The sequence below is a fragment of the Tiliqua scincoides genome, chromosome 1, assembly GCF_035046505.1.
Source record: "Tiliqua scincoides isolate rTilSci1 chromosome 1, rTilSci1.hap2, whole genome shotgun sequence".
NCBI classification, from domain to species: Eukaryota; Metazoa; Chordata; class Lepidosauria; order Squamata; family Scincidae; genus Tiliqua; species Tiliqua scincoides.
Genome location: NC_089821.1, coordinates 240,178,844 through 240,203,864, shown reverse-complemented (window position 1 = coordinate 240,203,864; position 25,021 = coordinate 240,178,844). Strand labels below are relative to the sequence as shown.

At 42.1% G+C, this 25,021-nt stretch overlaps 1 protein-coding gene across 1 annotated transcript in view; it reads right to left on the bottom strand.

Annotated features, from left to right (window-relative positions):
* CMTR1 (cap methyltransferase 1) overlaps positions 1 to 25,021 on the bottom strand; it is a 39,539-nt gene that overhangs the window by 3,383 nt on the left and 11,135 nt on the right. The window contains exons 6-23 of the mRNA XM_066618634.1: positions 24,836 to 24,907; positions 23,895 to 23,989; positions 23,740 to 23,812; positions 23,335 to 23,533; positions 22,023 to 22,141; positions 20,900 to 20,996; positions 20,436 to 20,568; positions 18,602 to 18,781; positions 16,696 to 16,752; positions 16,120 to 16,177; positions 11,533 to 11,601; positions 10,984 to 11,115; positions 10,329 to 10,451; positions 9,223 to 9,314; positions 8,833 to 8,901; positions 7,609 to 7,656; positions 6,688 to 6,800; positions 5,988 to 6,096 (exon numbers count right to left, since the gene is read on the bottom strand). Of these exons, the coding sequence (XP_066474731.1) occupies positions 5,988 to 6,096; positions 6,688 to 6,800; positions 7,609 to 7,656; positions 8,833 to 8,901; positions 9,223 to 9,314; positions 10,329 to 10,451; positions 10,984 to 11,115; positions 11,533 to 11,601; positions 16,120 to 16,177; positions 16,696 to 16,752; positions 18,602 to 18,781; positions 20,436 to 20,568; positions 20,900 to 20,996; positions 22,023 to 22,141; positions 23,335 to 23,533; positions 23,740 to 23,812; positions 23,895 to 23,989; positions 24,836 to 24,907 (1,838 nt within the window). The remainder of the gene's footprint in view (positions 1 to 5,987; positions 6,097 to 6,687; positions 6,801 to 7,608; positions 7,657 to 8,832; positions 8,902 to 9,222; positions 9,315 to 10,328; positions 10,452 to 10,983; positions 11,116 to 11,532; positions 11,602 to 16,119; positions 16,178 to 16,695; positions 16,753 to 18,601; positions 18,782 to 20,435; positions 20,569 to 20,899; positions 20,997 to 22,022; positions 22,142 to 23,334; positions 23,534 to 23,739; positions 23,813 to 23,894; positions 23,990 to 24,835; positions 24,908 to 25,021) is intronic.

The following is a 25,021-nucleotide window of genomic DNA, read 5'->3' as shown; positions in this document are numbered from 1 at the left end:
CCCAAATCCCTGGAAAGTCATTACAAGTTAAGAACAACAGAACTGCTTTAGATTTTCTTAGCTCAATGCAGTACACTGAACAAGAGGATTTTCAAGAAAAATCTGAACTATATATACTACAGCAGGGGTGTCAAACTCATTTCATACAGAGGGCCAAAGTTAGCATTCATGGTGCCTGCTGAGGGATGGAAGTGATGTCATTAAGTAGAAAGTGACATCATTAATCAGATGATGGCCAGAAATAAGCACTTCTAAGAAACTCGCTTAGAAACTCAGTTGCAAGTGTCAGAAGAGAAAATGTGCAAATCTTGTTCATATTTTCAAGGTATGAGAGAACCCAATTATTAAGCTGGGAGAGCCTAATTATAATGAGGTCCAGATAAACTGCTTTGACACCCTTATACTGGAGCATCATATCATCATCTTTTTGTTATATGTGATTTTGCAAAAGATGAACCCTAAGCAGTATTGTCTTGTCCTTTTGCTGTCATTATAGCAGAGTATGAGTGGGGGGAGAAAGAGAGGTGAGGATGAGTAGAATGACTCTCTGTTCCTGTTCATCCAAGCTATTATTTCTCTCTCTCTTTTTAACTGACCAGGGACAGGCAGGACCTGCGCAAAGCTTTCTTTGCCTTCAGTGGCAGCCTGGGAAACTGGTAATATCCCATTTACCACTGAGCCTGCCTTGCCAAAGGGGCCAATTTAAGAACAGACTACCCAATCTCTGAAAGGGAGGAGTGGGGGTGAAAGCATCCTAAGGGTCATTAAGGATTTTTGTAAGGCATAAAAGATTTAAGGCATCTCTGCGCAAGAAGCCCTCCTGAAGTCTCATTTCTGTACCTTCAGCCAACTCTCACAACACAGCCCTGTGTTTCTGAAGGGAGATGCCATGGTGATTGGAGCTCTACATTTTGCAACACATTTTCGGAAGAAATTCTACATCAGAACATGGTATAACTATAACAGCCCTGGCTGAAGAAAGGAAAACCTCTAAGCCACAGAGCTGCAACAGGGCTGGTAGAAGCACAAAACATTTTATGCCTACAGCGCACTGAAACCCGTTTTATCAAAACACACTGCGAGAATAATTGGACACTTAGTGCCCATTTAGAGGTTTTCCTCTTCCTGTGTTGGTGCTGTCCCTCCCTTTGTTTCCCAAAGAACTGCAGGCCCCATGGGCAGGGCCTTTTCTACCAGGGTGGATTGATTTAAATCAGCGATTTCAATCACCAAGGGGGGAAAGGAGAGAAACAGCTAATTTAAATAATTGATCAACATTTTCCATTTATTATTTAGATACTTCCTAAATAAAACTGCATACTAATTGGTTGATTGGTAGAGAAGTCATAAATATTTATCAAAACCGACTCTGAGCCAGTTGGAGAAAGAGGAGGAAAAGGCCACCCAGATGGATCGGCTGGTGATCCCTGTGGTGACATACTGGCCCCCGCTATCAAGGTATAATACAAGCAAATGAACTATTGTGCTATACAATGACTGGAAGATATTTTTCCTTGGTTCTCTTTTTGCAAAGAAAAACAGCCTCCTATAGGTTCACAGAAGGTCATAAATTCAGTTTTAAGCTGTTTTAAGTTTGCATTAAAGCTTTTTAAACCACACTATATTTTAAAAAATAATTGCAAATTTTTAAAATTATTTTTAAATCTTTGTTTTTTATCCAGCCTGTTTTCTACTGTACAGTCTCCATCACTGCCTCCACAATTAATGTTTAGGCAGTCCGCAAAGAGTGGATAGAGAGATGCTCTTTTCCTTCTCACACAACACCAGAACCAGGGGACATCCACTAAAATTGAGTGTTGGGAGAGTTAGAACAGACAAAAGAAAATATTTCTTTACTCAGCATGTGTTTGGTTCGTGGAACTCCTTGCCACAGGATGTGATGACGGCATCTGACCAGGATGCCTTTAAAAGGGGATTGGACAAATTTCTGGAGGAAAAATCCATCATGGGTTACAAGCCATGATGTGTATGTGTAACCTCCTGATTTTAGAAATAGGTTATGTCAGAATGCCAGATACAAGGGAGGGCACTAGGATGCAGGTCTCTTACTGTCTTGTGTGCTCCCTGGGGCATTTGGTGGGCCACTATGAGATACAGGAGACTGGACTAGATGGGCCTATGGCCTGATCCAGCAGGACTGTTCTTATGTTCTTAAGTTACTTCCTGCAGCATCCAGCAATGGGATGAAACAGTAAGATACTTCACTGACACCATGGCCATGTCTCCATGTGGTTACCATTTTAGCTGAATTAACAAGACGGAGAAGGGCTCCACTACCAACTCCATAGTAGGAATGTACATCTTGGGTGGACACACTGCCTCCAAGCCCTGGGAGTCAGTGCCTCCAGTCATGTAGTTTATTATTATTATTATTATTATTATTATTATTATTATTAACAGTATTTATATACCGCTTTTCAACTAAAGGTTTACAAAGCGGTTTACAGAGAAAAATCAAACAACTAATGGCTCCCTGTCCCGAAAGGGCTCACAATCTAAAAAGATGCAAAAAGAACACCAGCAGACAGCCACTAGAACAGACAGTGCTGGGGTGAGGTGGGCCGGTTACTCTCCCCCTGCTAAAAAGAGGAGCACCCACTTGAAAAAGTGCCTCTTGCCCAATTAGCAGGGGTAGTTTAAAAATAAATAAATAAAAGGGCTTGCTACCTCTGTTCTAATGCCTTAAGAAATGCTGAAACTTAGCAAGATCATCGATCATTTCTGCAGGATCCAAATGCTAAAGGGCAGATACTGCAGGTGCAGGCACCCTGGCCAGGTCTATAAAAGGAACTTGTTTTATCAGAAAGAGCCTTATTTTTGCCTCAAGTCAAAAGCACCGACTGGAAGGGGGGAATCAATGTCTTTTGTGTGGAGGGAAGGCAACAGTATAGCACACACAGAGCTGCACATTTTCTAGACTTCCAAGAGGGTAAGGGAAATTAAGGAGCCTCACTAAAGTCTGTGAAAGGCTTTACAGGAGACTTCTGAAGGGTCCAGCAAACAGAATGGACACGGCAGGAGGTGCAGAAAATCTAACTGCTCAGCAAACTTGACATTTTAGGTGAAGAAGTTTAGCACACTCAGATCTTTTAAGCACACCCACCACAAGGTACTTCTCTTGGCTCTGTTGTTTGGTCAGGAATGCATTACTGAGTTCAGAGTCTCCTGCTTGTGTCATAGCACAAAGAAATACCTGAGTAGTTAACTGCCCCAGACACAGCAGCCTCTGAATCCAACAATTACTGGCATTTAATATTCACAGCCTACTTAGCGGCACAGTTGGAACAGAGTGAAATTAGCATTTTGACAAGAAAATATATCAGTGTCTAATTACAGCCACATTAGAGCTCACAAATGATAATGCAATGCATCCATTATCAAAGTCACACACAAGCCTCTTCTCATTATTTTTAGAGTCATCCTCAAGTTTTCTGCAGAAATACAGTCATGAGAAATGTTCGAAGGGAACAGGAAAACAGTAATTCCCAGGTTTGTGCAAAGGAGTTTAGCAAGCCAATGAAAGGAAGTTCAAAATGCTCCCATAGTTCTTCTCAAAATTCATCAAGAGACATGGGGTAGTAGAGGCATGTTAGTGGAGTTCCCAGGTCTTAAACCAGTGATTTTCAATCAGTGTGCCATACCACACTGGTGTTCCGTGAATAGTCTGCAAGTGGGCTGCAGGAGTTTTTGGGAGGATCATTTTTTAGTAGGGCCATTGGGGATGTAAGTCCCTCACCAGTAGAATGAACATAAGAACATAAGAACATAAGAACAGCCCCACTGGATCAGGCCATAGGCCCATCTAGTCCAGCTTCCTGTATCTCACAGCGGCCTACCAAATGCCCCAGGGAGCACACCAGATAACAAGAGACCTCATCCTGGTGCTCTCCCCTACATCTGGCATTCTGACTTAACCCATTCCTAAAATCAGGAGGTTGCGCATACACATCATGGCTTGTACCCCATAATGGATTTTTCCTCCAGAAACTCGTCCAATGCTCGGGGGTCGCATAACTAGTGTATCTTGCCAATTGTCAAAAAATTTATGGTGTGCCTTGACAGTTCTAGCACCCTGACAGTGTGCCATGAGATGAAAAAGACAGGAAATAGCTGTCTTAGACCCGCTGGGACCTATGACATAGGCTGACTAGCTGGGTTCATGAACAGAATCCTCAAGGGGACCTTCATTGTCCACATAAGGAAAAGAGCCAGTCTCTGCTAACCCTGCTTGGGAAAGGTGCGGTTTGACCAAATTATATATGGAATACTGATTCATCTTTATGACTGGATCTTATAATCCTGTGGGCAAAGAGGCATTTTTTCAAATGGTGCTCTTCTTATATTTAGCACTCTTCATCCCAGCACAGTGTCTTTTCTGGAGGCTGTTGTTGCTGTCTCTTCTGCATCTTTTTAGAATGTGAGTCCTTTTAGATCCATTTAGTTATTTTATTTTCTCTGTAAACATCTTTGTGAACTTTTTTGTTGGAAAGCAATATATAACTATTCTTATTAATAATAAGAATAATATATTCCTTTGATATATGGGGGCTGCTGTGGTTGATACTGCACCCATAGCATCAGGCTCATAGAGGCGGGCAGGGCAGGGGCGTTATAAAACTAGGACCCAATAAAGGTGAAAATCTTAATCTGCAAGATTTCAGAGGTGGGATTGGGGGAAGAGATAATTCCAAAGATATGGAGCAATGAGTGAAAAGGTGGGTATGAGAGAAAAATATCTGGGCAAGTTTAAATGAAAGGCTATGACCCAGAAGAGTAGAAGGCATGGTTCCATAAATTCACTTGTTTGCTGCTGGTTTTCTCCTCTGGTGAGTACCGCTGCACAAGCCCAGGGAGAGAAACCACTTCTCCTTTCCTCCACAGAAAACTTGAGGTAGAAGACAGAGAATGGTTTCTCTGCTTTCTGGGCTTTAAAGCTGCGAGACGCTCCTGGAGCTCAGCACAAGGACAAACACACCTCCCTTCCAAGTTCTTTGCACATGCCACAGGACTGGGGGAAGAAGGAACTGCTAAGAACCAAACCAAAATACCAGTGCAGGAACAGAAACTGGGGGAGACACAGTGAAGCTGTGAACAAAGCAGATGGAACTGGTGGTTGAGTTTACAACAGGTGAATAGTTGAAAAGATGATATTGTGATGGCACTTGGCCTAGATGCCTTTAAAAAGGGATTGGACCAATTTATGGAAGAAAGGATGGAACCAGGAGGTTGTGTGGTCATCATGACTTGTAACCATCACAGGTTACAAGCCATGATGACCATATGCAACCTCCTGGTTTTAGAGGTAGCCATTCCCTGAGTACCAGATGCCAAAAGAGTGACAACAGGATACAAGTATCAAGTTGTCTTGCATGCTCCCTGAGGCACCTGTTGAGCCAATGTGAGATAAAGGAAGCTGGACTAGATGGACCCTTGGCCTGATCCAGCTGGGCTCTTTTTACATTCTAATGAAGACCTGTGAGAAGAGAATTACCTAATAGATACAAGAAATGAAGAAAGAGGGCAAACATTTCTTCTTTTTTACTTCTGCTTCATAGTTGACTGGACTCAGAGTTCAGAACAAAAGAAGCTGCTTTATACTGAGTCAGTTCTGTGGTCCACATAGATCTGGACTGTCAACACTCAGGCAATGATTTCTCCTGTGACTGATAGGAATTTTCTCTGTCCTGTCGGAAGATGCCAGGAACTGGACCTGGAATCTTCTGCATGCAACAGAGACGTTCCACTGCTGAAACACAGCCCCTCATGTATGCCCCTACTACTAGTATGCCCCTACTACTACATGCCCCATACATACTACATGTATGCTACATACATACATACGTGCCCCATACTACATACATACATACTACATACACACTACATGCCCCATACATACTACATGTATGCCCCTACTACTATGCCCTCACTCCTAGATAAACTGGCAGCGTCTTCTGTGCGGTACTCACTTAAATGGCGCCACAGCTTCGTGAGGCAGTTCGTAAAATGCTGCTTTTGTTAGTTTATTGAAGAAAAATTTCCTGTTAAAACTTTTGCTGAACCCCATGGTCCAGTGATCTGTAAAAAAAAAAAAAACCTGAAAGAACCAGATCAAAAACAGAGACATACCAAAGGGGACGTGACTGGATCTGGAGGCTCCCCACAGTTCTTTCCTAATGGTCCCCTAAATATTCCCCAGAAACAGAATCCAGCGTGTTCTCCCTCAATGTCTACTTTTCCCACATCTAGGCCTGACTACATCAGCATGGAGGAACTGGCTTAAAAAGACAGTATGGAAAAGGTAATTAACCAATTGGAAACAGCAGAGTCTTGGACTACATTTCTCACCGAAAATTCTCACCAGGAGCTTTCTAAAACTTTCATGGACTACAGCCCACTTCCCCAAACGCATGGAATGTTACTCATATCCAGGTCATTTCTTGCCTTGACTACTCCAACCTTCTTCTCTCTGGTCTGCCACTGTCTCACCACAGCTTCCTCACTGCCATCTATGCATTCTTAGCCATTTGGCCCCACAGTTTACATTTTCTTCTTCTGTAGCCATTGGAGTCAAGGGCTTCTCTGATGGGGGGGGGCAGTTCAGCATTGAGCTGAGGTAGGCTTGACTATCATAATAAAAGAATAACCCCTGAACAGAGGAGGACCTACCACTGACAGTCCGAACAATGTACAATCCTGTGGGGACAAAGTGCCTGTCATCACGACCAGTGTAGGACAGCCGTGGCATTCCTCCTGAGCTCTTGATTACCTTCATCTCTAACCTGAACAGCCAAAAAAAATGGGGAGAGGGGTCATTCACACAGAGAAACACAAAAAGCAAAAAATATAGGTCACAGCAATGACTTTGAGTGTCAGTAGACTTTAGTAGTTGGAGCTTAGGACTTGGATATTGAGTTCAAACTCCTGGCAGGCATTAACTCAGCTTTCAGCCCACTCACGCACTGAACTTCAGTTCCCCACAATCACTTACCTCAGGCGTGTGAGGAAAAAGAAGGAGAGGTTATTAAAAGGCTTTTGCACATCAAAAAGAGCTACAGAAATAGTTTGTGAGCAGGTTAATGCAGAATAGGAGAAAGAGCTCCCAAGAGTCAGAGGAGAGTTTTGCAAAGTGCAAGAAGAAAGTAGCAAGCCAACCTTACTAACTCAAGATTAAAGGGGGGTTGTTTGCTTGCTGGCCATTTTAGCACAATCTATGGATTCCATTATGCAAACCACAAATGGATCGATGGTTAAAAGCGCCAATATCTCTCTTAGCAGGCAACCACCCCTGGAACTCACTTCTATGTTTCATAGAAGGAAAAGAAGGGAAGCCACAGATGAAGAAAAAAAGATGGAACTATGCAAGCCTGGCAAAGGCCAACTGGAGACATGGCTATAGGAAGCCATCAGATTCCCTTTCACTAGTAAACATGTGTATGCTCCTTTTGTGCAAACTGATTGATTGTGCTGCTAGAGAGAATTAACAGAGTACTCTTTGAACAGAAGGGAACCTTGTTTTCCAAATACTAGCATAACACTGTTTAGGTAGATAGAAGAAAGACTGAAAGTCAAGGGTTGCAGAGGACTTACCTTAGAAAAATCTTTTCCATATCCTCTAGCCTATACACTTCTTTCACTCTGTGGGGAAACAGGTCAGTAAGTTGAATGACATTGCTGCCACAACCTCTATCTGTAGCAAGAGTTTTGACACACTGATCAAAACTGAAGATTCTAGGACAGAGAAGCTATGAACTTATTTTGTGGAATCTGCTTCTAAGAAACCTTCATTTCTAAGCCTCCTGCAGAATTTTAAGGAACTAACTACAAATTTGAACTGTTTGGTTAGCAGTAACGTCAGTACTTTGGGTCACTCCGGTTAACTGGTTTGATGACCTGAGTGGGCAAATTGCTAAACCAGGGTGCTCAATAGGTAGATCGCGATCTACTGGTAGATCGCGAGGCAAAATGAGTAGATCGCGGAGTGCCGACCCCCCCCCCCTCAGGTGCCTCTGGGAGGAAACGCCGGGAGTAAGGCCCATTGTACTCAATGGGGCTTACTCCCAGGTAAGTGTGGCTAGGATTGCAGCCTCACAGCCTAATCCTAGGCATGTCTACTCAGGAGTAAGTCCTGCTAAACTCAGTGGGGCTCAAGGTACACCAACATACATTGTACACATAAATGTTATATGTTATGATGGCGCGAACATTGTAAAAAAAACTCTGGTAGATCTCCGGGCGTTGCTGGGTTTCAAAGTAGCTCTCGAGCCAAAAAAGTGTGAGCACCCCTGTGCTAAACTGTCATACATTGTTCCTGAATCATCATCCAGAAGCACAAAACATCATGCAGTTCAGTTACAAAAAGTTAAACTGGATTATTTAACTGGTGACCACCCAAGCTTATTCAAGGTAAATGCCTTATCCTAAAAAAAGGAGATTATGGCAACGAACAAGTCACAACCTCCTTCTGGTATACAGGTAAGCCTTGGTACTGAACAACCTGCTGGTTCTTGCACCTTGACTCATCTCCCCACTTCCTGTCTATGTATAAGTCATTGTTCCCAGAAATAGATCCATCTAAGCAACGTACACCAGCTCACAGATTCTTCTGTTCAGGAATCAAACCTGTTTATTTCAATCCTGAGATCTTCATATAAGGAATTGATTTGAAAAAAAGTATTTCTCTGAAAGACCATCCCCCATAATCAGCCTTGCTGGCTTTCTAAGGTATTGATTCATATACAAGCCCATTTGTGGCATTATCCATTAAGGTTATTTAAGCACCACAACCCCATCAATCCAAAAGGCTTCACTCACCTGATTGGATTCATATCTGGTCGACTAAGCTTAGAAACAGCTTTTACAAACTTCTCTGCTAGCTGAATTCTGGAACCAAAAAGAGAGTTCTGCAGTGTAGCTACAAACTTTGACATTCAACAACAGTTACAATTTTGAAGTCCCATTGAAATTCACGGGAGTTATGCTGGACATGTCTACTTATTTTCATGATTAGTCATGACTAACTTCTTAAGACACAACCCCTCGACTGAGTGGAGACCCAAAAAAGTGCATCTTATTCAGAGGCTTGATGCCTTTTCAAAGTCTTTCAGAGTTTGTTTCAAGTAACCCTAACATACAGCATAGGCACTAAATTAAAAAGACCCCTTACCCCCCACGCACATAAGAATTTCTGCAAGCTCTACTGACCGCTGATTGAAATGTTGCTCTCGGACATCTGTGCCATTCAGGACCAGGGCGTCCAGAATGTGGATAGCACTAATTTTTCGCTGTGCTTTTCCCTAGAGAAAGGAAAACAGGCATCTCACAAAGTCCTGCTGCATTTTGTAAGTAATGGAAAGGATAGATGTATCTGCACCTACCAGTTTACCACCTCACTGTTTTAAAAAGCAAAATTGCTGAATGTTTAAATCACAACAAAGTGCCCCTCTTTTTCAGGTTCTTCCCCTGTCCATAAATTCTCTTCCATTAAAGAGAGCACGCATAAGGAAATATATACTGTTCTCAGCTGTAGAACTAACTTCTCAGGTGTAACATAAACCAAACATTAGATAAGAAACCAGAACACGGCATCTTTACGAGGTCATAACCAAATAGTAATACAGAGCTCAGAATTAAGGGGCCTTCCTCACTGATCATAGGGTGAAAAAGACCAATAGCTCACAAAAGGAGATAAAACCTTACTAGTATATCCCTTCAGTAAGACGTTCAAGGTCTCTGGGTTAAACGGACCCACCATAAAAACACCAGAATTAACCAGCTGGGGAAGATTAGAGGTCTCTCTAAGTCAAGCACTCTAATGGGCTAATCAGATGTCCCCACTGAAGAACATCTGGAGAAAACTTTCAAGTAATCTGAGCTCAGCATCTACTCATCAGAGATGTTAGAACAAGGGTCTCCCAAGTTTTCAGTACAAGGGCCACATTGTATATTGTACACAGGCCAAAAAAAGACCCTTGCCTCAGCACATGAAAAAAATTCCATTCTTAATGAACAGTCACTCAAAGACCTATCCACTATTTATAGCTATTAAAGTGTCTAATCCTTTCAAAAAGCCACCTCTGTTAATAGCTATCATCACAACTCTGTGGTAACAAATTCCTTAAATTAAGCACCACATGAATAAAATACTCCCTTTTGTTGGTGCCATGACCTACTGCTAGACAATTCTGATGAATGATCCTGGGTCCTAGTGCTTCAGGAATGTCATTTCTCTTCATTCACATATATTCTGTAGGACTTAAATTGCAAACAGAAGAAATTAGTCCCCTTCTGAAAGAAAAATAGCTTCAGACCTCTCCTTTCAGTTCATGAACAATCTCCACAGACAGAAGGGTGTCCCGTGGCAATTCTGTTTTCAGCTCCAGTTTCGTCCAGCGATCTGATGGGCGACCAGCCCATGTGTATATCTGAGACTTCTGCATGGATACAAATGCAAAGGTGGCAAAGTTAGGAACCAAAGGAGTTAACTGAGGAAACTGCATGCTCTTGAGTGCAGTCAGTACTGGGACAGAAGAGGAATTTTTACAGTTGGATACACGTTTTAATGAGGAAGTCAACAGGTGACAACTGAAGAGGGACGACGATGTAGAACATAATTCAGTTTGTTTAGCAAGCATCGCTCCCATCCTTACACATGACAGACAGGCTCTGAAATTCATAGATGGGCAAAAAACACATTAGAATGATGGAATGGAAGGAGCAGGAACATGCAGTTAGTCAATTTACAAAACACATCTTTTACTCTGCTTGGACCATGTCCAAGAAAGGCCAGCAAAGGAAGTCCACACACCAAAGCACCATCTTCGTAAGATTACCCAGAATCAATCATGTGCCCACTCCACAGCAGCAACAATGAACTATATGAAATTATAAATCAAGCAGTGTTGTTTACAATATGCTTTTTCTTTCTTTTGGAAATCACTGACGCATTCAGTTATCACCACTTACCCCTAGTCCTAGAAGAAATTTCTGTTCACTTCCTGACACCATACATCTGTAATCCATCACAGGCCGGATTTTTTCTAAGGTTTTGGAGTTGAGGGGGACTGGTTTGTAGCTGAAGATCTCCAAGTCAGCACCCTGAAGCAAAAAGGTAGGAAAGGAAATTGGTATCCCATGCAGGTCTACTACAATGACTGGCATTCAAAGAACTACTTGGATGCTTTTGCATTGAGGAAGTGTCACTTTCAGCACTCTGTGGTCAAATCACCACTATTGCTACAAAAGCTCACCTAAGCATGAAGGTGTTTTCTGTGAAACTCATTTTTTCCCAACAAAGGGCTATAGGAAGAGACACATTTTTTTGTGATTAGGGAAGTGCTACCTCACTTCTGAAACTTTATTTCACCATAATCTTACAAACCTACAACAGGACACTTTAGTGGACAAGTTATGGCTGTTAACAATGTTCAGGGTGAGACCTCATAATTTTTTTTTCATCTTTGTTTTCTATGGTCTAGGCACTTCATCTGAGCAGACTCTAACGAAAAGTCTCACCTGAATTAGTTCAAAGAACTTGGATCTGGGATCAGAAGTGGATGGAGCAATTCGGGCCTGGTCTGGAATCTAGAGCAATCAAAGCATTGGTTAGTCCAGGAGGATTTGGCTCTCACATTACATGGATTCTATCATTCCCTTTCTTTTGTTGTTAGTACTCTACACATAGATAAAAGGTACCCATGGGGCAAGGAAAAGAAAACCAGAACAAAAACACAGGTTAAAAGATTGTGTCATTATAAAATCAAGCACAACCTGACTTTCCCTGAGGCAACTGTCTGATCAAAATGCCCTTGCACCCTGGGCTTCTTAGGTATGTTGGTCCGCCTACTCCTTCCTCCTCATAAATGGCAGGATCGCACAAGCAACTCATGAAGAGTGATGGGAGCTTTTCAAGTGTGATTATAGGCTACCTGCCTGGCTTTTGTACATGCCTGCAAAATGCCCAGCAGATCGTGGCAGTTCATTTAAATGTGAATAATGGGAACAACAGATTCTTTTCACAGAAATAAAATACTTTTGCATGCAATACATAATTAACCGATAAAATATATCACCATAAATATCCCCACAGTTCAAGCAGGGGTGATATTTTGCAGCGGAACCATTTTCCTTTTTCTCAGCTGTGAGCAACGAAATGTGTTTTTAATCCTGTGGCACCATCTACAGCGTAGTTTCAATGAATGCTCGTTAGGTTTGGGAAAAGTTTTGCTCCGCTTTATAAAGGAAGGCCAAAAAGGCTCACAATCTCTAGGGTGTTTTAATGTTCTCTGGAGCATCATAAGTGATAACAGTTTGGAGACAGTGTAACTATGCATGGACAAGATTACCCCTTTAACTCTGGGTTAATTAAAAATAACTACTGCACTACAATTCTCTACTCTCAGTTGCTAACTTCATTTTTAGAGCATCAGCCATAAAGCATTACTGCAAGCACATTCAACTGATTAGATTACAAATACAAAAGGGCAATTGCAGCACTCTAAAAGATGCCTGAAATGATATTGCTCTACTTTTTGATACTTAGGTTTTGCCATTCCCTTTTCACCACTCCTCATACATATGTGCTAATGGACCCTCTGAATGTTTTAAACCTTTTAACTGTTTTAAAGCGATCAGAAAACAGGCGTGAGGTAGATATTTTTAAAAGGCAAGGATGATTACCAAGAACTTGGTCACATGTTAGAATGCCATCTGCATTAGGCTATTGAGCATATGTTCATATGAAGCTGACTTATACGGAGTCTGTAAATTTTTGCTCAGCATTACATACTCTGACTAGCAGCCGCTCTCCAGAACCCTTTTCCAGCTACCTCCTCCAACTACAGATGCTGGGATTTGAATGGACAACCTGCAGCGAGGCACCACATACTGGGGGCAGAACCTCAGTTTGTAGCTGGTTGCCATTTTGTAACCAACTTGTTAATACAGTATGATAAAGGTAAAGGTTTCCCCTGCACAGATTTCCTCTGCACAGCCGTATACGAATACGAATACGAATCTAGGGGCCGTATACGAATCTAGGGGGCGGTGCTCATTTCCATTTCTAAGCCAAGGGAGCCAGCGTTGTCTGAGAGACATCGTCCGCGGTCACGTGGCCGGCATAACTAAACACCGAAAAGCACGGAACGCTGTTACCTTCCCAACAAAGTGGTGCCTATTTATCTACTTGCATTTACATGCTTTCGAACTGCTAGGTTGGCAGGAGCTGAGGCAAGTAACAGGAGCTCACCATGTTCCACAGCACTGGGGTCTCGAACTCCTGGGCTGCTGACCTTCCAGCCGACAGACTGGAGTGGCTTTTAACCACTCAGCCACCGCACCTCTCTAATACACCCTATAATACATTCTAGCAGTAATCAAATTATTTGCAAATAAGGAAGTAAGCAAGAAAAAGAAAAAGACCTACAGCTTCTTTGGTAGATAATTCTGTCAGGATTAATAACAGCATGAACCTGTTCTATCTGTTGATAATTATGCATTAATAATAACAATGAAACAGCAATAATATCAGTTTTGGAGAATTTACTTCAGATACCTACCTACCTATTCGAGGTGTGCCAGGAGTGTCTTCTGTGTGGTGGCACACTGTGGAAAACTCTCCCTAGGGAGCCTTACCTGGCACCAAAATTGCTGTCTTTTTGGTGCCTGGTAAGCACATTTTATGTGCACAAGACCCTATTTTTGTTTTAACTGGTTTCTGAAGTGTTTTTATGCAGCCTAGACTGTTTGTTTTAATTGTACTTTTGTGTATTGTTTGTTATTTTATTCTTGTTTAAGTCTACCTGAGAAGTTTTTAACTTCTCCCTGAGAAGTTTTTATCTTAAAAAAATGCAACAGTTAGGACACCAAAGCAGCAAATTGTGTCACCTCACCTTGCTACTGTGTGATGTCTGGTATGGAAAAGTACAAGTCTATGCAAGATAGAAGATGTACTATACAATTGTGGAAAAAAAACTAATACATTTGAAGAGTCAATTTTAAAAAGGGCTTCTACGACAAATACCAGGCTTGAAGAGACACAGCAGCTGTTAAATCGCAGGATTTGCTGAACTTGGCATCTCTGAAATACACCAGAGCCCAATTGGAACAGGCACATTTACACAAGAAAGTCTTGTCTGTAAATTACATCTGCCCAAATTACCTTATTATACAAATTCATATGATGTGGGAATATCAATTTAAGAGTAAATGCAAATGATGAAAATAAATTAAAAAGACTCAAATCACGCCAATTAACAAAAGAAGGTTATTTCGCCAAGGGAGAGGAGTAAAGGAAGATAAGTGAGACTCCAGCTGCAAAACCTCAAAAAAAATTCCCCTAGTTAAACACACATGAGCTATAGCTTTGTCAAATACCTTAGTGGATGAGCAGATTAAGAAATGAAAGCACACAATGGATCTTAGTAAAATGATCAATTATCATGTTCTGAGAAATTTGCTATCCAAATCTTCCCCTTTTACCTGTTACCCCCTTCCCCCCTTTTCCTGTTGTGGCCTGTGAGTTTTGGACAGGCATTTAAAAAATGGAAGCTATAGTTAGCTGCTTGCATTAAGCATGGGTGACTTGCAATGCAATCCTATACATATGTACTCAAAAGTAAGTCCCACTAAGTTCAATGGGCCTTACTCACAGGTAAGTGCATAACAGATTGCAGCCTAAAGCAAGATGTATTTTAACTAGGGAAACATTAGGACTGTCCCTGAATTCACAGTCATTAACATATTCTCCTCAGCTGCAATCTGAAGATTCAGGTTTCTCTCTCTGTCAGAACCCAACAAAATGAAATAAAATGAACGAAATGAAATTGAGCAGTGAGAGGTTCAAGACAGACAACAGTAAACTATGCATAACTAACATACGGAATTCACTAATACAGAATGTCATGATGGCTGATAGCTTAGAAAGTTTATAAAAAGGGGATGAGATAAATTCATGGAAGAAAAAATTTACTATTGCTTATTATGCCTTGCTAGCCAAATGGAATCTTCATGTGTATTTCTGAACAACTCCGAATATCCAGAATGAACAATGGATGTGTATAATGCCTTTGTGCTCTACTTAAAGGCCTTCCTGGAGGCACCTGGTTAACAAATGTTGAAACTAGCAAGATGGACTAGCAAACTAGACTAGATGAACCATTTATCTGATCCAGCAGTATGACTTAAGAACATAAGAACAGCCCCACTGGATCAGGCCATAGGCCCATCTAGTCCAGCTTCCTGTATCTCACAGCGGCCCACCAAATGCCCCAGGGAGCACACCAGATAACAAGAGACCTCATTCTGGTGTCCTCCCTTGCATCTGGCATTCTGACATAGCCCATTTCTAAAATCAGGAAGTTGCACATACACATCATCGCTTGTAACCCGTAATGGATTTTTCCTCCAGAAACTTGTCCAATCCCCTTTTAAAGGCGTCCAGGCCAGACGCCATCACCACATCCTGTGGCAAGGAGTTCCACAGACCAACCACACACTGAGTAAAGAAATATTTTCTTTTGTCTGTTCTCTCCCAACACTCAGTTTTAGTGGATGTCCCCTGGTTCTGGTGTTACGTGAGAGTGTAAAGAGCATCTCTCTATCCACTCTGTCCATCCCCTGCATAATTTTGTATATCTCAATCATGTCCCCCCTGAGGCACCTCTTTTCTAGGCTGAAGAGGCCCAAACGCCGTAGCCTTTCCTCATAAGGAAGGTGCCCCAGCCCCGTAATCATCTTAGTTGCTCTCTTTTGCACCTTTTCCATTTCCACTATGTCTTTTTTGAGATGTGGCGACCAGAACTGGACACAATACTCCAGGTGTGGCCTTACCATAGATTTGTACAATGGTATTATAATTTTAGCCGTTTTGTTCTCAATACTTGCTTTGGGTTCTTACAGGAAACTAGTATCAACCAACTAGTAGCATTTTCAAGTGTTGAGCCCCAACAGGTTCACATCTCGCTAATAATCCTCACTGATAAGAATACATATTGTCCCTGCTTAGAATGGATGACCCTTCCCTCAATGTCAACTACATGTATTAAAAAGGATGGCAATCACAAGAGATACACTGCTGCAATTCTGTTTCACAGTATTACTCACCCCCCAGAGTCGAAGGCATTCCTTTCGGATTTCGGCCTGACGTGGTTCACTCAAAGTCCTAAAGGAATTTCAAAAGTTTCCTGAGAAGGGAATCACAATTCACCAACTCCCAATCCTATTCCACCCCACCATGGATAGATTCTAGTAATCAATTCACATGATGACTTCTGCATCACAAGTTTACCATGCATGTGTTTCTTTCCATCGACATATATTGCTTTCATGTTTTTGAAAATGTACTGTCCACATTAATAGAAACAAAAGAGGTTTCAAGCAAGCAGGTTATCATAATAAAGACCTGGCCCACATCAGACAAAAGTGAAATTAATGGGAGAAGTTAGTTGCAATGAAGCTCACAAACTTTCTTTAGAGAGGGGCTACTGTTGTATACACCCCCAGGCTTAGCTTTGTGAAAAGGTGTTCCCCCGATGATGCCTTTAAGAAGACTATTTAAGAAGACTGATTGTATAACCTCTCAAGGAACATCACACATTTGAGCAAAATGCTCAGTCAAATGCTGAACAGATCAGCAGTCATTGTGCAAAGCATACTTTTTCTTTAAACCAATATACTCACGTGTCTTGAACGAAAGCACGGATTTTGGCTAGCGCTTTGATCTGAACAGCACAATGTCTGGAAGACAAAACAGGTCCCAGCTTTAGAATAAGTTATCTACCATCCAGTTTGATTTGCTGTTTGATTTTCTTGTAAACCAGAGTGAGCATCAGAAACCACCATGTAGTGAAATGACTTCCTTTAAAGAAGTTTTGTTACAGCAATAAATTACCACTGTACTGTCAGATGTGCATCACATTTATCCTCTTCTTTCAGAGCAGAATTTTCAAAATTACTTCATAGGACTTAAACTGTGGCATTTGCTTAGACAAAAAAAATGTTTTAATGTTGCTGCTTCCATTTGGTTAAAAAGGGACAGAAATAAATTGCTACCCAAGGTCACTGATGTGGGATTCCCCAAATCTTTTGAATTGAAAGTTTTCCATCTATTTTTTTGAAAGAAAAAAAAATTTCAGAAAAATTTCCATTGCCCAAAAACAACAACAAAGATTGTATTTCAGTCTTTACAAAGATTGGATTACAGACAAAGATTGTATTTCAAAAGTTTTCCCCTAACCCAGGGCTCTTCAAACTGGGGTGTCACGATGCCCCAGCCAGAGGGCCCTAGCCTCTTTCCCCTTAAGGGGCCGAGGCAGGGGGGAGGTAGCGACACGATCCCCGGGATCGTGTCGCTAAGGGGGCTGCAAGGACTGGGATGCACTCACCAGTCCCTGCTGCAGCCTCCCTGGGGTGTGGGGAGCCCTGTACAAGCATCTGCAGGCCTCCCCTTAGCTTAAAAAGTAAAAGCACAGCAATTGCGCTCCACCTCTGCAAAACCAGAAGTGGGGCGCAATCGCTGCGCTTTCACTTTTTAAGACCTGGGGGGCTTTGCGGATGGTCGCGCAGGGCTTCCCACACACCAGGGAGGCTGCTGCAGAGACTGGTGAGTGCTGGGGATTGCGTCGCGGCCTCCCCCCTGCCTCCCCCCCTCCCCTGCAAGGACTTACTGTGGTCCTCAAACTTCCTGAGAGTTTGAGAACTGCAGCCCTTAACTGAAAGCATTTAAATCAAAAGTTATAGTGAAAAAAAACTCAGTAAAGATGTACAGCTTACTCTTATAAATTTTACTCAGAAGTAAGTCCCAATGGGGCTCACTCAAAGTAAGCATACACTGGATTGCAGCCCTAATGTGGTTTACAAGATAAATTCAAAGTTATTCAAGCTTTACTTAGAAGCTATTTTTATTGGAATGCCTGCAAGTATTTAAAACACAATGCAATGCTCTGCACTTCACTTACATTGCTTGTCTCAAGAAAAAAAAAAACCTATGAAAGCAATGAAAACTGTTATACTAATTTTAGCAGGCACAAAGAGCAATGCATTTATACATACTACATATGTATGCATGCTTCCTAGGAATAATTACCAAAAGTTAATTACAACTTTGGTGAAATCTAATTTGAGTGGTGTTTTATCCATTCAATGTTACTAGGCAATTTTCTGAAACTGAAACTTTCCATGACAAAATAAAGCAGCAGAAAGCTTCCTGCCCCATGTCATTGTCCAAGATTATCTAAAGATTCAACCAGCAAAATAAAGGATATTGAAAACAAAATAAGTAAGACTTATTACAAGAACATGTTTGCACCAGTGCTTATCAGTATCCGCATTGTAGAATATAGTTACATTGTTGACATATTCACCAACTGTCCATTACGTACATTGATTTAATTTTAAACACATTCTTTGCCAGATGTCCCAGAAAGTTCATTACCAGTTTCTCTCACACATGTACCCACTTGAAGGCCGTGTAGGAATTAAACTCTTACAAGCAAAAGACTCTTGGCAAAAGTCTCTTACAGAAAATGACAGGCATGTAGAGTCCTATGTGGTCACCTTGCAGGCACCAGCTTCCTCTCAAACTCACCTTACATTTGACTGCACCATGTACTCATAGAAATCTTGGTCACTCTTGATTACTTCCAGGGGGACCACAAGATTAACATCCTGGTCTGAGTTGCGTAACTGGTTGAGTTTGATGTTCACAGTGAAGAGATAGTCTCTCACCTCATCAATGCCAGACTTTAGTCCTTTGCAGACCACATACCTGCATGACAAGACAATAACGTGATGTCCTTTGGATGCACTACGCTGAACTGTGTCTTTGCGATGCCAAATGGCGTCACCGAATGGCATCTGAAAAGTGCAATACCAGAGTTTGTCTTTTATGCAGGGTATTTGGGGGAGGTCTCTGCTATTTAAATTGTAAGGCACTTTGACTTCTCCATTGGCTAAGAAAAGTTGGCTATAAATAATTACAAGAATAAATAATAAAACTTGTCATTCATAGAACCAATTCATTTGCTTTCTTCCACAGTCTGCAGTCCCTCGGGGGACAGTAATTTCTTCATCTCATGGTTCACCAGCTCAAAGACAATCTGTTCTTGTTTGCTGTGCGACAACCTTTCTTGGGTACCTTTTTCTTTTAATTAGTTCCACTGGTGCAAAATGTGTTACCATTTTTATCTTCAACCTGTGGGACCTCCTATTCCCATTTTCAAAAGATAGGCAAATGAGAGACATCTAAATAAGCTGCAGCATTTTAGAAAATGGTTTACTGGGATCTGGAATGTTCTTTATAAAGCTCCAGAGGCATGAAATGACCTGAAAAAGTGCAAGGGGGGATACAATTGCTTCTTGGACATTGTCTCTCTGTTCTTGACATCACTTTACTTCAAATATTATCAAACACCAGTAGGAACAAGACAGTATTGCAACTGTCATTAGCTAACAGATCTAACAGTATTTCTCAGGGTATGAAGGATTACACATGGCTTGCATACAACAAAAAGTAACCGCTTCTCACTTGGTGCTACAAGAATTGCTGAGCTTTTACCATTAGATGAGCCAGCAAATGCATGGATTTTGCATTGCATTCAAAGTCTTCTGCTAACCCTGCACAAAACAGCGTGTTACAAATGGCAAAAATCTGAGTAAAGATAACCAACAGTCCCTCATTCCTGCCAAATCCTCTTGCCTCACCTAACCCTTGTGTCAGGGGTCGAGCCCTTGTCCAACCCCTGCCTTACCTGGTTGCAGGCCAGGGGCAGAACTGCCTGGCCACAGAGCCACAACCGCCTCTCCAGCTGACCAGGCAAGACGCAGGGCAGCTGGGTGGGAGAGACTGCCCTCCCAGAGTTCACCTGACCGGAGCAGTGAGCAGGGCCGGGTCACCATTAACCACCAAAGAGGAGGGAAGCAGGCTAGGGTCAGGTTCCCTTCAAGCCTAGAGAGGGAGGAAGGGGAGGGTGTGGCTGGGGAGGATAAAAGCAGGGAGGCCTGTGGTGACAGGCAGTTCTGGAGAGGGAAGGCTGGAGCTGGAGCCCCTGCCTGAAGACCAAGGGCCTCAGGTCCTGCCTCCAGGGAGGAGGACCATGGTGTCGTGAACCCCCTCCCCCTGGCTTGGTCTGAGGCTTCCCCTGCAAGGAACCCCAGGGAGGTGGACACCCCACCCAGGGGTCCCAAGAGACCATCCAGCCGACCCTTGACACCCTGCCGGGTGACCCCCAGAGACCCCCCCTTTTGGGGCACCCCTCACACCTTAACACAATTTCTTCTCTTCCCCACCTCCACCACCCCCCTTCCAAGTGAGGTTCCCAGTTGACAGATCAGAGCTTATACTAGACTTGCAATTACACAGATTCTTTTATTGCCATATTTAAAACGAGAGCTGCTTCACCCCTCATACATTTCAGTCTCACCTCTCAGAATTGGCAGGACGGCTTGTTGCAGGTTTGAAGATTGACACACGCTCAAAGCAGCAATAGAGTAAGTACACAAGGCCAACACTGAATGGTGTGAACAAGTCAAAGGTTTTGCATACAAAATGCCCTCCTGGAAGACAAAAAGCAAATGGAAGCTCATGGCTTACAAAAGACAGCTTCCCAGTTCCTGATTATTCAGGCCAAGCAAAAACATGGCATTTTAAGAAAGAAGGTGGGTCTATTTTGTTACCTGATTTTGCTGATTTTTAGTTTGGCTACAGTGAGTACATTTATTCTCATGTTTTGCTGCCAAGGAGTATGTGCTTGTTTTATTATTATTCTGACACTTTATTCAGTCACCTTTTAGTTACAAGAAAAGCAGGAAATAACATTTAAAAATAAATAGTCAAAAGGAAGCTGAAGAGAACTAAGAAAGAAAGACAAAACAGGAGGGGGAGTACCTGTCCGTATAACAGAGAGCCCTGTGAGGAACTGGCAAAGTGTCAGCTGTTTGCTTAGAATCTCTTGAAGGTTTTCCTGCCCCTCAACAGAGAAACCCTGAAATACATACAGACAATGAATCTTAATGTAAATCTGTCCAGTATCACATTCTATACAATGGACAACTGAATCCACATGCTCCACAGCAGTAGTTCCACCAGGGCAACAGGAAGTTGACCATTCCCCCTTAAGGGGAGTGGCCCAGAAATGAATGCCTCAACAATACCACAGTGATTGCAGCACTGCGAGGAGCAAGGGGTTTCAAAGCTTACCTGGGGGTTGTGCTGGTGTCCAGGAAGGCCCTGGAGGCTCACAACCTCCTCTGCATGCTTCCCTGTTGCTTGCAATCATGCAAAAACCAGCAGTGGGCTCCAATTGCCGCTTAGAGCGATTAAGAGCAGCCTGGAGGCTCAAAGAGGGGGCTGCAAGCCTCCAGGACACTCATGGATGCCAGCACAACCCCCCAGGTAACTTTTAAAACACTTTGCTCCCGCCAGCGCAGCAATCGCTGTGGCAGCCTACCTCCCTGCCCCACCCACCCCCACCAATACTTACAGCATTTCCAAAGTCCAAGTAGGACTTTGGGAACCGCTGTTCTACAGGATTGCTTCTCCCCTGGCCAAAACATTTTTACTGAGTTTATAGGTTCAGTTTTGGCTAGCTCCAAACACTCAGCTGAGTTTGCATTTTGCTCCTTATAAATGCAGGTTCTGCACAGGTAACTGCAACAAGAACAGCAATACAAGAATGACAGAACAGCATGACAACAGCTGTTTGAGAGGGTGCCTTTAGAATATTTACAGAATGCTTGAGATGTAGCAATCTGTGAACATTTACTCAATGTATTTGCTTTTGCATTTCAATCTGAAGAAAAAATCAAGTCATTAAAATTCAATTCCAAAACAAAAACAAATTGATCCAGTATCACTGTCTAGAGTTACTCAATGTTATAGTATTCTTTTCCATAACATGTGCTGATCACATTCATAGTAAGTGCAATATTACACCACAATGCATCCAAAGCAGAGTCGCTGGCTTTAGTTGCTCAGTTACCAGAGGGAAAAAAAAAGAGGAGGAACGTACCCCATCAGCCATCAAGAAGTGTACCCCCTTGTGATCTGTGTTGTCCAGCACAAAATTCTGGAAGGCAGTGATGTTCTCCGAACGGGTGATATCTCCATCCCCCTCAATTCCTCCCTCACCTAGAGGGAAAAACAAGAACTTGCTTGTTGATGTCAATACAGTTACAATATTGAAAGAACAGAATCACTTCTGAAGAGTTACTACCACTTATTTTTTTAAAAAGCAAGGTGAATACTTTTTCAATGGAAGCATAGGTGAGATTTGTGTATTTCCCCCACAAAAATATTGCTTCTCTAATCCCAGGACTCCATTTTTTGTTACTTATTGAGAGTTTATATCCTTGATATATAGTTTCTTCATCAACTGCATCCATCAGCATCAGAAATAGGACAAAGCGATAATAATGCAGATCCTCCTAGTCTATCTTGGGAACATGGCAGTCAACTCTTGGAGATTCTAGCAGGACGTCATGGTACCACAATAGCCAGCATCACAAATAGAAGAAAAAATGAGCAAAACTAAGCTCTTTGTCCTCCCCCGCTTGACCAAGTGGCAATGTATTATTTTATAAATTTACCTCCACTAACCACATTTTTTACCTTTGGAGCACTCTTTTGGTTTAATATTCAAAAAAATACCCAGACACCAAAGTAATTAAACAACAAGAATAAACATTTACTTAGGTTCCAACATGCACATGTACATACATGCATACACAAGAGCCTAAGGGGACAGAAAATAAATATGGACAGCTGCATCTAGTTGTCCCTAACTAGACTGATTTCCCTATCATCCAAGATTTTAAGAGAAACAAAGTCTGCTCAGCCTGGTTACTCGAGATATCACACACAGGAGTCTCAGTTTTTTCTGCTCTGATCTTCCCATCTTTCAAGATCACTTCTGCCTCTTCCTTTTCCCTCCTGTCTCTGTTGGGAAGAATTGCACCTCCTTCCCATCTTTCGACCAATCCAGTGGCTACTTTTTAAGTTTCTATTTTCTCAGAATGGTTGTTAGCTTCCCCCTTTCCTCATTTTGTTTTTCACATTCAGTTTCTCTTTAGATCCTGAAAACTCTTTAGGCCAGTTTAGGGCTGTTTTCCTCTTCTACCATTTAAAAATACACCATGTAATCCTAGATACAACACCACAAAATGGGTAGATGCAAGGATATTCCTTCACACAGCACAATTTTTTTTAAAATGGTTACGGATTTAGGATGCATTCAGTTCAAAATTCAAGTCTTTTGCCCAACATTACAGATGAAATAAAAAGGGATTGCTACTATGCTAGATGCAGAGACGTGGTATACGTACCATAGTAGGGCTCAAACAGCTCACTAGAGGCAGCGTAGAAATCCTCCAGTTTGAAATCATTTGGTCCTTTTAAGGTCATCCCAAAACCTTTCGCGTGCCACTTTTTTCTCCAGAGGACATACTCTGAGAAGCCACCAGGGCCAGCACACACATCCGCAAAGTATAGAAGCTCTGCATCACGTTCTTTGATCAGGGGCCTCTTCAAGAATTGCAAGAAAGGAAGAGATTCAAGCACCTCAACAGCCACACAACCAAGGCAACTACTGCAAAACACCTCCTATGTGCTTGACTGCTAGGCCACTTTAAGTATCACTTGGTATTTTAAGAAAACGCCGATAATTTTTTCACCCACTCCTCAAGTTTTAGGAAAGAACCTGAGATTTGCAGATATAGAGAAACTCTCACCCCACGAGAATCCTTTGGGTTTGTAAACATGTAGTCAAAGACGTGGTCTATGTTTGCCATCTTCATTGCAGCTCTGTAAATGGAAGATGGACATCTATTAAGAGCTTCTATTTTGCTGCAGATTCAGGACTGCAAACCAAAGAACTGCCACAGACCTGTTTAGGAAGAAGACACCACGGATCATCTCATATGGGTTTGACCTTGTACGAGCTCGGCGCATTTCCTCTCCATCCAACTCATCAAAAACACTCTGTAAAAGAAAACAAGCCTAATCTAGCAAGAAGGGGACAACTAGACAAAGTATTTTTCATCTCTGTGTATCTGATTTTGGCCTTAGCAAACCATCAAATTATGGGAACCTAGTTATGGGGAAATGCAATAGACTGGTCAATCTACAACTGAGGAATCCATCAGTTAGGCAGTAGTCACACATATTTGTTCTCATGCTACAACTTCCTCCAGTGTGCCACTATGAAACAGGCCAAAGCAAGAAAGAACTATAGGTCGTGCCTCATTATCCACGAGGGTTCTGTTCTGGAATCACCAGTGGATTAAAAAGAAAATCAGTGGATACTGAATCAGTAGAAAAATAGCTTTAAAGACCCACTTCTAGGCTTCCTGCTCCTCCATTATTGCCCCAGAATACATTGGTATAGACAATATACCGTGTTCAGCCATTAGATGGGGTGAATAATGGAATGAAATTATAATTATGTAACAACGCAAAGGTAAGAAATTGGATTTTGGTGCTTTTTTCTTTGTTACAAGGTATTTAAAGGTGGACCTCGGTATCAGTGGTGAGTCAAATCAGTGGACACCAAGGTCCCACCTGTAAGCTTTTGCTTCTGGAGCAGACTGTTCTCAACACATACTAAGCATGAAATAAACACTTACTCCAAAAATAACTAAGCCATTGATTTAAGTTTTAATTATGGTCTGGAAATGAAATTTTTCACATCACAGTATGTAAACATCTACGTCACTTGCCCAAAATGTTTCAAAAACAATCAATCTTCAGAGCCTTGGTATCTTTTCATTACTCCTCCCTTCCCCTCCCACTGATAGGCCCAACCTTCCTCCAACAGATAAAATTCACCTTGCACCGGAGCATATTATCCAGGAGTCCTTCTTCACAGAATTCAGTTTCATCTTCTATCACCAGTTTCCTCTAAAGAACCAACAGAACAAAACATGAATCAATAAACAGGTGCTTCTGCTCTTAACGAGGGTTCAAGAGCACATAGCTCAGCTGAATGGCAGCTCAGCATTACAGATGAGAGAA